Source organism: Diadema setosum, chromosome 21 (assembly GCF_964275005.1).
Source record: "Diadema setosum chromosome 21, eeDiaSeto1, whole genome shotgun sequence".
NCBI lineage: Eukaryota > Metazoa > Echinodermata > Echinoidea > Diadematoida > Diadematidae > Diadema > Diadema setosum.
The window spans coordinates 20,305,931-20,321,616 of NC_092705.1; the positions used below are offsets into that span (position 1 = coordinate 20,305,931).

The window sequence follows — 15,686 nt, forward strand, 5'->3', positions numbered from 1 at the left end:
TGTGTGTGTATGTGTGTATAATTGTAATATTTCGGTCAAGAGAACAAAATAAGTTACCCAAGAGGGAAAAGATAAAGATATTTGTTTTGGATTTTATAGAGGAGGAAAAGAACGTTGCGGTTAAAGCAGGTAAGCTTGGTTTTCATTTGCAAAAATGGGAGCAGTTGAAACTTTCATAGAGTCGGATGTATGGTCAGTTTAGGTTTTAGCCGTATTAATGTTTAGGAATCGGTATATGTATCAGCATTATGGTGGTCACTTTTTTTTTTTCCCCCATGTAAAATGTTTAGTTAGCTTCGGTTTTAATTTGGTGTGTGTTTAACTGTCAAAGAAACAGGTAACCAAGATACCACAAATATGTAGTGTGATTTGGTGTGCAAATGTTGGTGTTTGTGAGTGCGCACTGGTGGTATGTTGTTGTTTTGGTTGATGTCTAGTGCATATATGGGTGTGTGTGTGTGTTGAGGGAAGGCTACGGGGGGGTATGTTAGTGGGGAAATAGGTGGGGATGGTTAGGGTTATAGGTAGATGTAGTTAGGTTAGAGTAGAGTAATGGTTAGCGGGGAAATAGGTGGGGATGGTTAGGGTTAGGTAGATGTAGTTAGGCAATGGTAGAATAATGGTTAAGGGGTCAGGCAGGAATATGGTTTGTTTTGATGATATACACATATGGTTATTTTGTGTTTGTACGGGGGGGAGGGGTGGTTGATAGGTTAGATAGAAAAAAATGATGAGTTTTGTTCGGTTAAGTAAAGAATGCTTTTTTTATATGTTTTAGGAACTGCTGTATTCTCAAGAGAGTGTAAGAGAATTTATATAATGAAGTGGATATTGAGCAATCTGATCAAGTTGATCAAGATTTTTTTTTCCCTTTTAAGAGTTATACTTTATCTGATATATTTATGTATATAGTGTGTGCTCTGCCAAAAAAAAAAGAAAGAAAAAAAAGAAGGAAGTTAAGTGAAAAAGTGATTGAGTAGCACACATTTCTTAGTCGGTGTGTGAGTGATAAGGCACATTCGGATTGGCTTGATTAGGCTGATCAAAATAGCTTTTTCTGAGAATTATGCAGATTTTTATGTCATTTCTCTTATAAGAACAGGGTATGATTTGGTAAAAAGAATCAAATAGATCGTACTGTATGTTTGAAAAATGATTTAGCAGCACAAGAAAGAAGAATACAGCTGCTTTCTTTTTTTTTTTTTGTTGGTGGACGTATTAATTTTATTGTTAATATGGATTTCACATTGAATGAAACTCAAATAAAAGAATATTATAAAAAAAAAAGTGTATGTGTGTGTGTATGTGTGTTGTAAGTGTCATTTTTTTATAGGTTGCACTTGATCAGAGTCATGTCAGACCGCTCAGACATACGTCACCGTCATCTTAGTTTACTCTATACATTTCCTAGTTGGGCTATTTGTAGAGAGAGAGAGAAAAAAAAAACCACTGTTTGTGGTCTGTATGATTTATATGCAGAGGAGTTTAGTGTCACCGACATTGTTTTTAAGCAATAAACAAATTCACAAACACGGCAATTCGCCCATCAAATCTTACTTCTTGGGCAACACATTGGAAATCCGCTCTTTATAACCAAATCCTTTATAGACTCTTCTCCCCTTCTCGAGCTTTCTCTTCATTCTCCTGTCCACCCCGTATTTCTCATTCTTTAAAGTCAAAATCTTGATGCTCAGTTTGTAAAGAAAACTTCTGTCTGCGGTACAATAATTCAATCATTTGCTCTATTGCTTAACAAAATAACAAAGTGAGACAATTAACTTTTCTGCAAACCAGTCAAGGCGTGAAACGGACCCATTGTCTATTATGTTTATTATTGTGCGCGTGTGTCTGTGTGTTTATAGAAATGAATTCCATCTGTTGCTAAGTCGAAGTCGGTCAGGAGTATTTATGTAGTATCTTCGAAGAGTTAGTTAAATAAGAGTGAAAACAAATGATGCGGCACAAAGTTTGTGTATTCTTAGTCTTTCAATTGATTCTTAAATTTGCTTTGTACTGAAAATATTTCCATGACTTTGCTCCTGAGACAATAGTTGCTCCCATAAAATATTTGTATGCTGAGTCAAACATAAATTCTACCCACAAACATAACCCTAACCCTAATCCTAATCCTCACATCAGACTAAACTTAAAACCCCAACGCAACTCTATAACCCTAATCCTAAATCCTTGGAGAAAATGGATAAGACCGGAGCAATTTTCGCAGGGGCAAATGTCGATCACCAGTTGCATTATACAATTATCAGTTAGTCAACATTAGTGAAATCAATCAATCGTTTTGACACTAATTTTTTGTGTGTATGTACTGTATGTGTGTGTGCGCGCGCCCGGGCTCAGTCTTGTGTCTTTATAGTCTTTCTGTTTGTAAATACACTAAGTCTTGTCTATCCATCTTATCTTTTGGGTTTTTTTTTCCCTGTCTCCCAGCATTATCTTTTTCATTATGGTTAACTTGTCACAAAAAACAAACAAACAAATAAACAAAACAAAAACAAAAACAAAATGAAACGAAAGGTGTCTATTAAGATCGCATAGAATTATTATTCTCTTTTTCTCTCCCCTCCCCATCCCCTCCTCCCCCTCTCGCTCCCAATTGATGCTCCCATTGCAGTGTGTTGACCTTCCCATGAAAGAGCAGGGCCACTCTGACCTACATAATAGGTCGGTAGTCTGACCCCTCTCCCCCAACACTCCCCCCCCCCCCTCCATCTCTCACTCTCCCTCTCTCGCATTGTGTCGTCGGATAACCGTGAGGAAGACAAGTGCAATTCTCACTCGGATCACTTAGCTCCCAGTGAGTCCTCGCAAGTGTAGCTGTCGTACCTTATAATGAATCTATTAATTTATCTGGCAACGGTAGTTTCCGGTCAATGGGTGCGTTCAAACTGTCCTCGACATCAGTATTTCAGTTCCAGTTGGTTTCAGTAAATTTTAGCTCTCCACATGTATGAAACTAGTCATTTCGACAAAATCAAACATTTTCACATGAAAATATGAACGAGAGTACTCATTGAAAGCAAGAGATTATTTAAGCAAAGTGGTGAAGGTTGAGATGTGAATTTTCTTCAATTGTTGTCTCCCTAAGATGGCTACTGCTTATCTATAATTTTAACAAATAGGTAAAAAGGAAAAGAAACAATGGGATTCAAACCTGTCATGTACTCTCTTAAAAAAATCGAGAGAAAATATTCACTCTTGAAGGAGTGAATACAAAAAAGAGTGAATTTAGAGTGAAACTGGAGTGAATTTTGAGTGAAAATGTCCATTTTCACTCGTTTTAGAGTGACCTCAGGGATCACTCCAAAATCTTCGAGTGATCCCTGAGGTCACTCCATAATGAGTGAAAATAAATCATATAAATAATATCAGTAGATATGCATAACTAGATTTTGAATAAGAGACTAAAAACATTTGGATAAGTAGGGGACCTGATAGCAATGAATCTCCATGATTCACATGTTAAAATAACAAATTTGTATTGGGAGGGGTTTAGACAAGCATGGTTGATGATTGTGAATTTTAAGAACTAATCAATTTCGGAGTCAGACTTTGCCCTTGAGGAGATAAGCATCATTCAGACGAAGCTTGTGCACTTGAATAACTTTAAAAGCTGAATAGATCTTCGTAAGAGTCGTGTTACAAATATATATGTGAGCTTCTAATGTACTGCATTTACGACAACGGGAATGAAACATTCAAACTCTGCCACAACCCGATTTCTTAAACACATAAAAATCATATGCCTAATTGAACCCGGACCGTGCCCAGGCCCTTGGTAGGCCTATAATCAGGGTCTTATCAGTTCTACTTTGGATGACTGAAAATATTGTCGATATTGATTGGAAATCAATGACGACAGCACACACACACTAATTCAACCAAAATTCTCCTTCAAAGGATTCATTATCTTTTCTATAGATTATTATTGTTTTGGAAAGGATTTCAGTTGGTGACAAGGCCATCCTACTGCTCATGCGGAGCCCTACCCGATATATGGCAATGTCCAGCGTGAGGGTTCAACAAACACTCAAAGCAGTAAGGTCAGGTTTATAACATGCAGCATGGCCTCTGGAAGACCTCGGTCTCTGCTGCTATTATGTGCTGGCGAGAGACAAGTTGATTAGAGAACCTTTCCGAGCTGGAATATCGTTGACCTCACTCCATTATCTCAGCGAAAGCATTGATCAAAACATTATTCCATAGCCACGTGTGTGTTTGTTGTTGTTGTCATTTCTGTACAATTTGCAGGTGTTTTTTGGATAGCACACAAATCAGGGCTTTCCACTATCAAAACAAAGCAAATATCGTTCCCATATGCTCCTTGACATGTACTGTGGTAGAATATTTGACGACAACCCGAATTAAGATACTGAAGTATGATCCGTTGGGAGCGCGCGCGGGGGGGAGGGGGGGGGGCTGGGATGTCGCACGGTGCTGCTGGACAGTTGGTTAACATGCAGGACAGGTATATGCATAATAGATTATGATCCTAATATTTTTGTGCAATACTTATGTATACAGAAGTGTACTCATTTATTCATTTATTTGTCTATCATTCACAGGGCGACTCCATCAGCACGATCAGTGAGTTGAGAAGACTTATTCGTGAAGGCCCTACATGGACATACACACTACTCACAAGCACTCTAACAGTATGATAGCAACAGAAACAATTATAATACCATATAGTATCTGTGATTGCAAAACATGATATAATGTTGATAACACAGGATATCTAAGTTGTCACACACCTTCTCCCATGCCTTTAGAAGACTGCCCACCTCTCCCCTCCCCCCCCCCCCTCCCCCAAAAAAGAATCATATCAACTATTCTTAGGAAAGTTGCCTGCTCAACTCTGCCTAAGAACAGATGTAACTCTGCCTATGTTACGAAGTAATGCAGTGTGACAAAAACACAAATTCTCGTCAACACTATTCCAAGGTCATATCATACGCTTCTGCTATAAGTCAACAGCAACTATGAGGTTTCTTTCTCACGGGGTGTAACAAACAATAATGATGTTATGGATGAGCTCCACCAGCTCGACCTCCGATCCTTTGGAAACATTGCTGGTACTTAGAAAATTGGACAAAGACAGTAAGATAGGGTAGATAGGATAATATTTGTCATTTGAAATTTCATCAGCGTAGAAATGTCTTCTAGTCCTTCATATCATCTCATAACAAACAAGAACTCGTAGTGTCCCTTAAGTCCGGATGTTAGACTTTTTAGAGAAAGAAGCACAAGATTTTTTTTTTATCAGATAAATTGACGTGCGTGTGTGCTTATGTGTTTGCTTGTGAGTTGTTTTCTCTGAGTTGAGATGTTTTTATGATTTATAACTTTTGCGTTTTCCAGCTATATGGGAACACGGAGGAATGATTACTCATAACGTCGACATCCACTAGCCTCATACGGATGATAATCGTATCTACACATTGGAATTTAATTGATTGGCTGGTTCTTTTTCATCCATAAATGTAACAGAAACCCAACTGAACATAGTTAGGGAGTACTGTATGATTCTAACATTTGATAGAGGTTAGTGAAGTATACGGCAGGACATGCAAACTTAAGGATCATATATACCTACTGTTCAAAAATCAGATTTGGGGGTTTTAAGTGTTATCTTCGTTTTCATCAGAACAATTGTATTTCTGCACTTTTTATGACAAGGCTTTTATCTGATAATCATGCCCCCACCCCCCCCCCCCAAAAAAAAACCCTCATCAAAACATCTTTAAATGGAATTTTGCTAGACATTAAAATATATAATCATGATTTTTCTTTACCTCAAAAGAGAAATGTATTTCAGAAAAATATTATTAGTTGTTGGAAACGTGGATTATAGGTACATTCATGTTAAGAAATGTTTCAAATCTCGTGAGAAAGGATTTATTTCAGCGCAGTGTTGATGTCACTTTTATTTTCTTTTTGAAAAGGAACCATTTACCTTTCCGCTGAAGATTCCACCCGTGCTATGGGAATGACCTTTTCGAAGGCTTGTTATGGAACCCAGTCACATGACTGCATGTGTCACATTGGTCATTTCATTCTGACACTTTGGGTCATAATAGTAATGCGGACTGGTGCCTTAAGCAAGACGAGGATGAAAACACTCTCAAGTCGTAAAACGTTGCTAAACCGCTCACCCATTCATGATTACCATAACACTGCGGAAAGAAAGGATCGTAATCAAATCATGAAAGCTGTTTTTAACTATTTAAAAGACTTGAAAACCGATTCTGCACATTAACCATTCGTTCAATAACACTGTACGTATAAAGACTGAATTTGACATCGTTAAAATTATTAATTTTACCGTTAAAGTGATAAGAAACTCTTGCTTTTAAGATGAAAATTAGTTTGAAATGGCTGAGATATACAAAAAACGAGCGATTCTAATAAAGTGTAGGACCAACAATTTATTATGATCGCTTTGTTTTACTTTGTTTTTGGATGTTTCAGTCATTCCAAACCCGATTTCCATCAAATAAACTTTGAATTCCTCTTAAAGTGGTATGCTCTGTACTATATCATAAATGTTTTTCTTGGTATCTCGCTAAAAGTTAAAAGCCCAATTCTCATCTCCACTAATACTGTATCATCCCTTTAAACCTTTAAAACTACTCCATCACTGAGACTTGGTAAGACTTCATCCAAAGCGATTATTTAGCTGTCATTTGCAAAGAATGTTTGTCATTAACATGCTATTTTTAGAAGATTGACAATAAAGCACAAACCAAAAGACTTATCCGTTTACGGTTTAACTATAGACTTGGTCCCTGGTAACGTTTTGTTGTTGTAATGATTATGCAAATTCACCAAAACGTGAATTTACCCTCTGAAACCTTGTAGAAGAAATTGAATTAATTCTCTGTATATTAACACATTTGACATTTGTCGGTTTTTTTTTTCTTTTTTTTTTTTTTTTTGCTGCCCAGGAGGTTGACACACATTATGAAGATATATAAATTATCATTTCATATGATAACAGAAAACCATCATTACAAATCCGGCAACTGAAACTTATCATTGTTAATTCCTATAAAATCTATGGGAAATTTGTAATGACTATCAATTTTAGTGAACAGGGTAAGCCTTGTATAGACGTGGTATAGACGTGGTAGAAACATTAGCAAAAAAGAAATCGAATTAGTTGCCGTCTTATGTCCCGCAGAAAGTAAAGGTCGAGTTTTGTTTGGTATTTTCATATCTAAGGTAGATGGCTTTCTACTTTATGCAATATTTCACGAACGTACAATGCAAATTTTGCAAGCATGCATTCTTATTGCAAGCATGCACCTTTTTTTTCTTAATGTATGCATGCGTTATCAATGTGTACGGAGCTCTGCTCCAATTAGTTTTCGTTCGTGTGAGGGTTAACATTGTCACAGTTCATTAATCTTTCATGAAACAGGGAAGCGAAAGAGAAAGATTAGCTAAAACTTGAAATCATCTTGCACGTAATACGGGATTTGGCGTGACGATGAGGACGAAAGGTAAGAATTGCTTGATTACAGGGATATTGACTGGACCTGTTTTAGATCAAGTTCTCACGGGCTTGTTCTCTTCACGGGCATTTCAGAATATTCAATTCAATTCAATGTTTATTTATTTTTCATTAAAATGATATAAAACCGTCAATTCCTCTTTCATCCAGCTGGGATGGACAGAACATTGAAAACTATATACCAACATGCAGTAATTGGTATTATAGCGAAAACAGGATAAATGCACACTTTATCTTCGTCTATAATAGGTAAAGCTTTTTCATATTACATCGACATATTATTCTTGCCGGTTTATCGATTTCATTTTCTGCAACAGGCAATAACAACTCGAAGGGCTGTAGTTGAAATGACGTGACTCTGTTAAATAAACACTGGTCGTGTATTCATAGGTTGTGTGTTATCAAAGTGACAAATCATGACAACAATAACAAAATTGGAATTAATCATGATAGCAATGATATTATTATGGTCTTATCAACCAAGGATACTCTTGAGTTGATATCAAACCTCTCCCAGCCGCCATTTCCTACCCTACTGCCGCTGTTGCTGTTAGTATGTCATTGTAGTGGATTGTAGTGATAAAATGGTATCAGTGCATTCATTACGAAGCAACGGGGACTGCAGTAGACGGAGGCCCCCTGGCATAAATCATAGGAAATATACCGCAGAGGACCACGATCTTGATTAGTACCGCTATGATAACACCTATATCCACCTATAGGGTAAACATGCCCGCTGAAAATCGCGTGCGTTACGCCCCGGGGAAACTCCTTCTGCGCATGAGCGTAAGATTATGCTTTGGTTCAGGTGCTAGATATTGCTTACCTAATTGCGAGTATGGTGGAAAACCTCTTCCTGTATAGATATAGATTCAAACTTGTACTATTTATGTATATCCAGCAGCTTCTGATCATATAAACATCCTTTCCTTCTATGTGTAAGCCATTTCTACCATTTTCTTGCCATTTCCCAATATGATCATGCGTGTTATGTAAACAACGGAACGAAGTGAGATATCTGGGCTGAAAATGATTGAGAAGGTATCATTCAAATGTCAAGGAACATTGTTATAAACGTAAGCACCATTGCCGATATGTATATATCATGTATTATTTTTCCTCCAAAAACAAACCTATTTTAGCCAGATCGTGCCATATTTGTCTCATTGTGTTTATTTTCAACGATCTTCAGTATTTACGGACAGCTTTCATAATGATTATATAGAAATGCACGTGGAAAGAAATACCTCAAAATAAGACAAGTCTTTAAATTTGGGTTTGCGATAATGAAAGATTCGCAAATAGCCTATACTACGTGTCAACACATGACGTATTGTGTGCGGAGCGGTGTGAGTCAACTCTTGGTACTTCTTGTAATTCATCTAGTTTGAAATCAGCGTTTCTCACAGCAGCTCTAGAATGATTTACGACACCATGTTATTGATCCATCTCTGGCCACGAGGACACAAGAGACAAACACGAAGGTACGAGGATATTTTCGTCATCGCTTAAGCTGGGCAATGACCAATCAGCTGGCAGGATCGTGATTTGTGGATATTAAAGCTGCATTTACTGCAACTTTCTGCAACTAGATGCAGCTTCAGGACACAAATTATCATTATCATTACAATATTGGAAATCATCGCTTTTCTGCGATTTTTAAAAACTGTTTGCATCTTTATCCAAAATGACCCTACAAACGACAAAGCAACATTCTCATTAGCATTACAACTATCGTTTTTTCTTAAATACCATAATTGTGATGTTGAAACAATTCTCAAATATCATGCATCACTTACACCCTGATTAAACTTACCAGTTTCTTTGAAAGGATGTGTAGGAATACCTTTTATCTTAACTGCTACGCATTAATCAAGGTATTTTTGATGCAATAAGGGAACATAACCATGGCAGTTAGGTGCGTTAATTGTTCGAAGTGTTACTTATACAAAACAGTTTGTTTGTTTTTAACATACACCATTTACCTCTTCAAGTTCTACAATCACTGCTAGGATCATTGGGTTTGTTTTTTCTATGTTGAGAATTTTTTAAAGTAGGCTGTTCCTATTGAGGTCGAGTGTTGCGTCAAATTGCGTAATAACAGTAATGATAACATGACTAATGATAATAGTTCCGATGATACTAACACGTATATATTTCATTTCTTGGCTTTAAGACAACGAATTCACGGTAAACATTGTGTAGTAACAGGAAAACAACGATGCATGATAGAGGAGGCTGTGGTTTGGGCATTTATATGACTTCTCGCGTTTCAATCGTTGTTGACTGCCATTTCAGGAAACATCTTTGAAGAGCTCTGCCTCGATCATAAAAAACTTTACGATTCTTTTGGGAGAAGGCATTCTGGAGAAAAGAAACTGTTACAACGATCCCATGTATCACGAGGACGAGATAAATAACCATGGAGATGCAACTGAGTCGTTGCAGCCCTATGATATAACGGGACTGCCAGCCCTAGATCAGAGCATGATGGAGCTACAGCATCGTAGCTCCGTGATCTGAGGAATCCAGATTTAATTTTCCTCCTTGGCTGTCTTTCTCAACTCACCTCATCTTTGTCTGAAGTCCTCTCTTTCAGACATTGTTTTAGCTACAATCAAAACGTAAAGAATCATATCATAGGCTATACAATCCTTCCCCGTGTGACGGCGGCAGTAAAACTGCGTTTGTTTCATCGCTATTATAGCTTTCACATGCAGCATGTGCAGGGTAGTTCCAAACAGGATATTGCAATATACTCACTTGCTCGTGTTACCAAAACACAGCAAACAAACAGTGCTTGTGTGTGTTTGTATAAATGTATATGTATATACGTTATACCTATAAGTCATTAAGTCTGCTGTAACCTCTAGCTTTATGCAATACGTATCTCTGTTTTGTACAAAAAGTCACGAGCACGGTCTGTGTAAACAACTGCGTCTGTCTATATAGGTACATCTTGTCAGAAAATCAGAAACATTCTTAGACTAAACTGGAATGGCATTGTTGGGTTGTTTTTCTGTTGTGATGGTGTTAGGATCAGGTTAGGCAATATGCCTCCTTGTGGTAACTTAAACACGATTTGGGTAGTGTCCAAATAATAAGTGCGATGAGCTTTGACTTATTCTATTGCTTGGTGCAGTTCAATCTGAAATAAAAGCATTTTTTTCTTTAAACAAAAACAGCTGTCGTTATCTATTCTTCACGCCAGTTGTAGTTTGATATGATTAAAGCAGAGAACTTTCACACTTCATGGAGAGCAGTGTATAACATTATTAGATTTGGCATTCGAAACATTCTGTGGCCACAGACATTACTGTGGAGAAAAAAAGATTAAGCAAACACACACACACATACACACACACATATATATATATATATATAACCTGGCTTGCTTGCTCTAAATGAATGACACTGTGTATCTCCGAGGACTATCTATAATCGTGTGTACCAATCGAAGGCACCCAAGAGGGCTGATGGTGTGACAGGAAGTCGATCCGAGAACGGAGAATTATCATCCCAGCAAAGGTCAAACTAGGGTACCAGCTGAGGTATGGGGGAGGGAAGGATTGACACTGACAGTCCGAGAAAAAAAAAATCCCAAAGGGATAAACGGAAGAAGACTGATGTAATCCTTGATATCTACCTCGAGGCAGGAGAAAAAGACAATCTTAATAGAATGTGAGAGAGGAGCTGTTACTACAGGATGATGAAAGAGTGGGTTCATGTCCTCGGAAACATTATTCAGAGAGGTTGAGAGAGGTACTAAACATGCCTTGAATTATTATAAGTACGAGGCAACTGTATATCTCGTTTTTCGTGGAATAATTAAAATGCTTCATGTTTATACGAGATGATCGAGTAAATTATCGTCATCACCATGGAGTGTCACCCCAGTATGACATTTTGCTAGGAAGTTAGTTGTACGGCGCACTGCGCACTACGTCTCATGTAATATAGCTGATGCTGCATCCGAAAACAGAAAAAAAAAAATGTTATTGTAATTGTAATGAAATTAGGATGCTGGCAAAGTTCGTATTACTCATGACTGGAAAGTTCATGTGTGTGTGTGTGTGTTGTGCAACTATGGATTTGAATTGAACATTTTCTGCAAGACAGTTTCCTATCAACTGAATTATATCACTTGAAATAGCTTTGGACGCACTTGTATTACTGATAAGATGAACTTAGTGTGATCAACTGCTGTTTCGTGTTCGTGTTTGAAGAGATTCAGCTTCTCCTGATCGAATGAAACTACATGAAGTCAATCAACCTTCTGCATCTTATTTGTTCTACCAAACATTTTGTGCCAGTTCTTGCGATATGTGACATAGTCTTCTGTTATTCACACTGTGCTTCATTAGTCATACTGTAGACATGGAAACCATTTTGATGACATAGTGTATTCTTTCTCTCTCTAACCTGATAGAATCTCACATCACGTCATATCCACAGTTAGCATGAGTCAAGGAAACAAGACACAATTATCATCACAGAAAGTTCGGTGTTAAGACATGGCAACATAATAATTATCTGCATGGTAATTAGTGTGTCGTTCAGTGTTACTATGGAGAATTTCAGGGTCGTCTTGGGATTTCTCAGAGCCCGCCTTACGCCCTAATTGGTGATCTCTGATCAGCCGCCATCGGGTGCGTGGCGGCAGCCAGGCAGCTGGCGGACTTACCATAAATCCTGCCGCATATCGTGCAGGTCATTAGTCTAGATTGAATACGCCGTATAAATCAGATTGCCTAGCCAGCCACTGATAAAATACAGTGGCTTCGTTGGTATCCCGGTACGTGCTGTGAGTGCCTCATCGCGATCGATCACATTTCGCAATCGACATGACATAGAGTTTTATCGAGCTTAGGTGCAATTCTCGAAATGTGTGTGTGTTTGTGTGTTACGCATCCTGATGGGAGCTGAGATCATTGAACTTGGTAGAAGCACAGTGTTAAAGACCTTGTTTCATCTCCCCTCACCCTTCACCTTACTGTACAGGTTATCCTTGCTGAAAGCCAGACACTATGGATAGAGGATACCCAGCCAGCCGGCTCACCCTGCTCTGTACTCTCCTGTCTGCTGTAGCCCTCTCCACTCACCCAACAGATGCTAGAAAATTACGGAGACCGACATCGGGTCGATATGGCCTCGACGACATCGACAATTCGCCACCCGATCTCGCGTCAGATGCCGAGCTCCTCAGAGCGCTAGATTTCCTCGACAGATATGAACGCGCGAAGAACAGGCAACGGACCGGAGATCAAGAACCTCTTTTTCCCGAGGTTCCAGAGGAATACCCACCGTACCCAGTCCAAGACCTGAACGAAATCTCGCAAATGCAGGACGCCCCCATGAAATGGGAAGAGGGTGATGCGAACGACGACTTGGACATGGAAGATCTGTTTCCACCTCGAGCCGAAGATCTGGAGACTAACGAAGTCGTCTTCGCAAGGGCCGTCCTAGACAGCTTCCGAGACTACGAGGGTGAGAAGGAGAAGAAGCTGTTCGAGAAAATCCTGGGAGACGTGATAGCTGAGAGACTGCTGGAGGAGGACGAGGAAGAGAACATCGAGCGTCTGTTGGAGGAGCGAGTCGAGGAGAAAGAAGGCATCGAGGACCTGGGTAAGGAAACTTTTATATGGTCATTTCAAACGGTTTCATATCCAAAACTATGCCATTTTCACGTTGGTTTTTGATAAATAAACTAAAATCAGAAGAGCAAGTTGGGAAAGGTTTCACTAAAACCAGACATAGAATACACTCTAAATATATTGCAAAAAAATAAAAAATAAAAAATAGGAGTGCATGTCACGAGACCGACACCCACGAGTCATAGAGCTCACGAGTTCTCCAGCCCATGAGTCATACAGCTCACCAGTCATACAGCCCATGAGTTCGACACGTTAAGCTAACAAAGGCCCACGAGACCGCACGTTAAGCCCCGTGTTGTATCTGTCGAACTCGTGGGCTGTTTTTACCTAGTGTCGAACTCATGGGCTGTATTTGCCTAGTGTCGAACTCATGGGCTGTATGACTCATGGAACTCCTTTCAATGTCGAACTCGTGGGCTGTATGACTCGTGGGTGTCGGTCTTGTGCGATGACCCCAAATTAAGATTTTTTTTTTTTTTTTGCGAAATCATGGCATCAGTAATTACGACATCTTTACATTAGATAAGGTGGCATGTCAGGACACTTTCACTCATCAACCCACGAATCTTTGGTAAGATTGCTTTTCCCTTTTAGTCAAAATCAGCAAGAACAAAATTGTCGTATAATTATTTCACAATAACCCGCAATGATGACTTTTTAGGAGAAAAGATTGCAACTGTTAGATTGTCAAAACAAAAACAACATTCTAAGAATGTTTTAATCTCAAAACTATAAGCTTTAATTCTTTTTTGAGCTGATGACAGCATCACTTCAGCAAATTTGCATTCAATGTTACTATTCCGTAAAACTGCGCAAAACTTTACTATTCATAACGTTTTTATTCAAAGTCTGATTTTAACGAAACTTGTTAAAAGTTTTTACTTTATTGGTCTATATTATCTCTAGCGATATGTCGAATTGCAGCTTGAGAGATTTCCATCTGAAATTGTAAAGAAATCGTTGTCGACGCTAAATCTCAAGCCTAACCAATTTGATGATTAGAAGACCACCGGATCAGGCCTGCTAATTGTCTCCCCACGGAAGTGAGCCGGGTATGATGATCGCACAGGGACATTTATGGGCTACATAAGTGTTATGAATTATTGATTGTTATTATTATGATACCGCACCAGTTCACACCGACACAGGGAGCAATTTAAAATCTCAATTTACAACGCTCTACACCAAAATTATCATAATTGCATTAGAGATGTAGCCATGGCAGAGAGCAGTACAAATTTATCATAGCCATAAAAACCGAGATGTTTCGATTTATTTTCAACGCAAAGATTAGGTATAAGGGAATGAAACATGTCCTAATAGTAGGAGAATTCCTGGAGAGCATGAATATTGGAATGACGCCAGACAGCATCGTGCCTCTGATGTTATGATGATGTTGCTGTCCTCGTGTTATGCGCAGCTGCATTGCACATGGGCAGATGAGTGTATGCATTTTGATTGATGACGCGAACAGTTCGTTTATGCGGGTGATAGCTCATTATCTCCACTCACTGCCACCGTACCAAATGTCTGAATCCTGACTAATGATTTTCGGCCCGACTTTGTTATTATATCAATACTATGATCATAAATGTTCAACCCTTAACATGTTCTAAACGCAACATCTTATTTTCAACTATTCATTATTTTGTTTGCGGAATTCAGACCTTTAATAAAGAAATAACGGTATTCAATAAGATTGCACAGCACATTGCAGCATAATCTTCCCGTTTCTATTTCACTAAGAGGTCTACTCCTTTGTGTTTGTGAGTAAACATCGTGCAAACATTTTTTTAAAAGGTCACTTACTTAGAGTAAGCTCCAGATCAGACGTATTCACACGATGGTTGATAATTACTGGTAAAGCTGGGCACAAAATATGCCTGTTATCCACAGAAAAACACGAATCATAATAGTGACATGTTTTATTGTTAATGCAGCTAAATGCAAGCATTTCCATTTTTTCCAGTCTCAGGTTTTGAGCTTTACTTCAGACATCCCTTATTCCCTTCGTTTACTTCTCATAATCAGATAATGAACTAGTATCAAAACACTTACTATCAGCGGTGACTTTCTCTAATACTTAGCCGTGTAGCTAGCATAGTGACGAATGTGTGAGATTAGAATGTTTTCGGGGGTCCATTCAAAATCACAGATTGCAAAGCATCAGATACAGTATTACAATCAAATTACATCTGTTTACACCCGTTATTATAAAACGTGTTTACCTTCAGATTGAAGTTTCATGTTTCATTACCAGATCTCTTCAAAACCTAAATTCAATGTCAATCCATCATGAAATCAATATAGATGACGTAAATATACCATCACTGGAAGTGGATCTGGTTTACACCTGAGTATTCAGCTACCGAGGTTTCCTATAATAGTCCAAACATGAAGGTTGAAAGCGTTTCCTACATAGAGAGAGAGTGTGCGTTTGTGTGTGTGTGTGTGTGTGAAAGAGAGAGAGATGGAAAGAGGGAGAGGGGAATGTTTTTCTC

General features: G+C 38.5%; 1 protein-coding gene across 1 annotated transcript in view; it reads left to right on the forward strand.

The window, feature by feature from the left end:
• LOC140244649 (uncharacterized) overlaps window positions 1-15,686 on the forward strand; it is a 48,181-nt gene that overhangs the window by 25,825 nt on the left and 6,670 nt on the right. Inside the window, exon 2 of the mRNA XM_072324270.1 lies at window positions 12,533-13,156. Coding sequence (XP_072180371.1) covers window positions 12,559-13,156 — 598 coding nt within the window. The 5' untranslated portion in view covers window positions 12,533-12,558. The remainder of the gene's footprint in view (window positions 1-12,532; window positions 13,157-15,686) is intronic.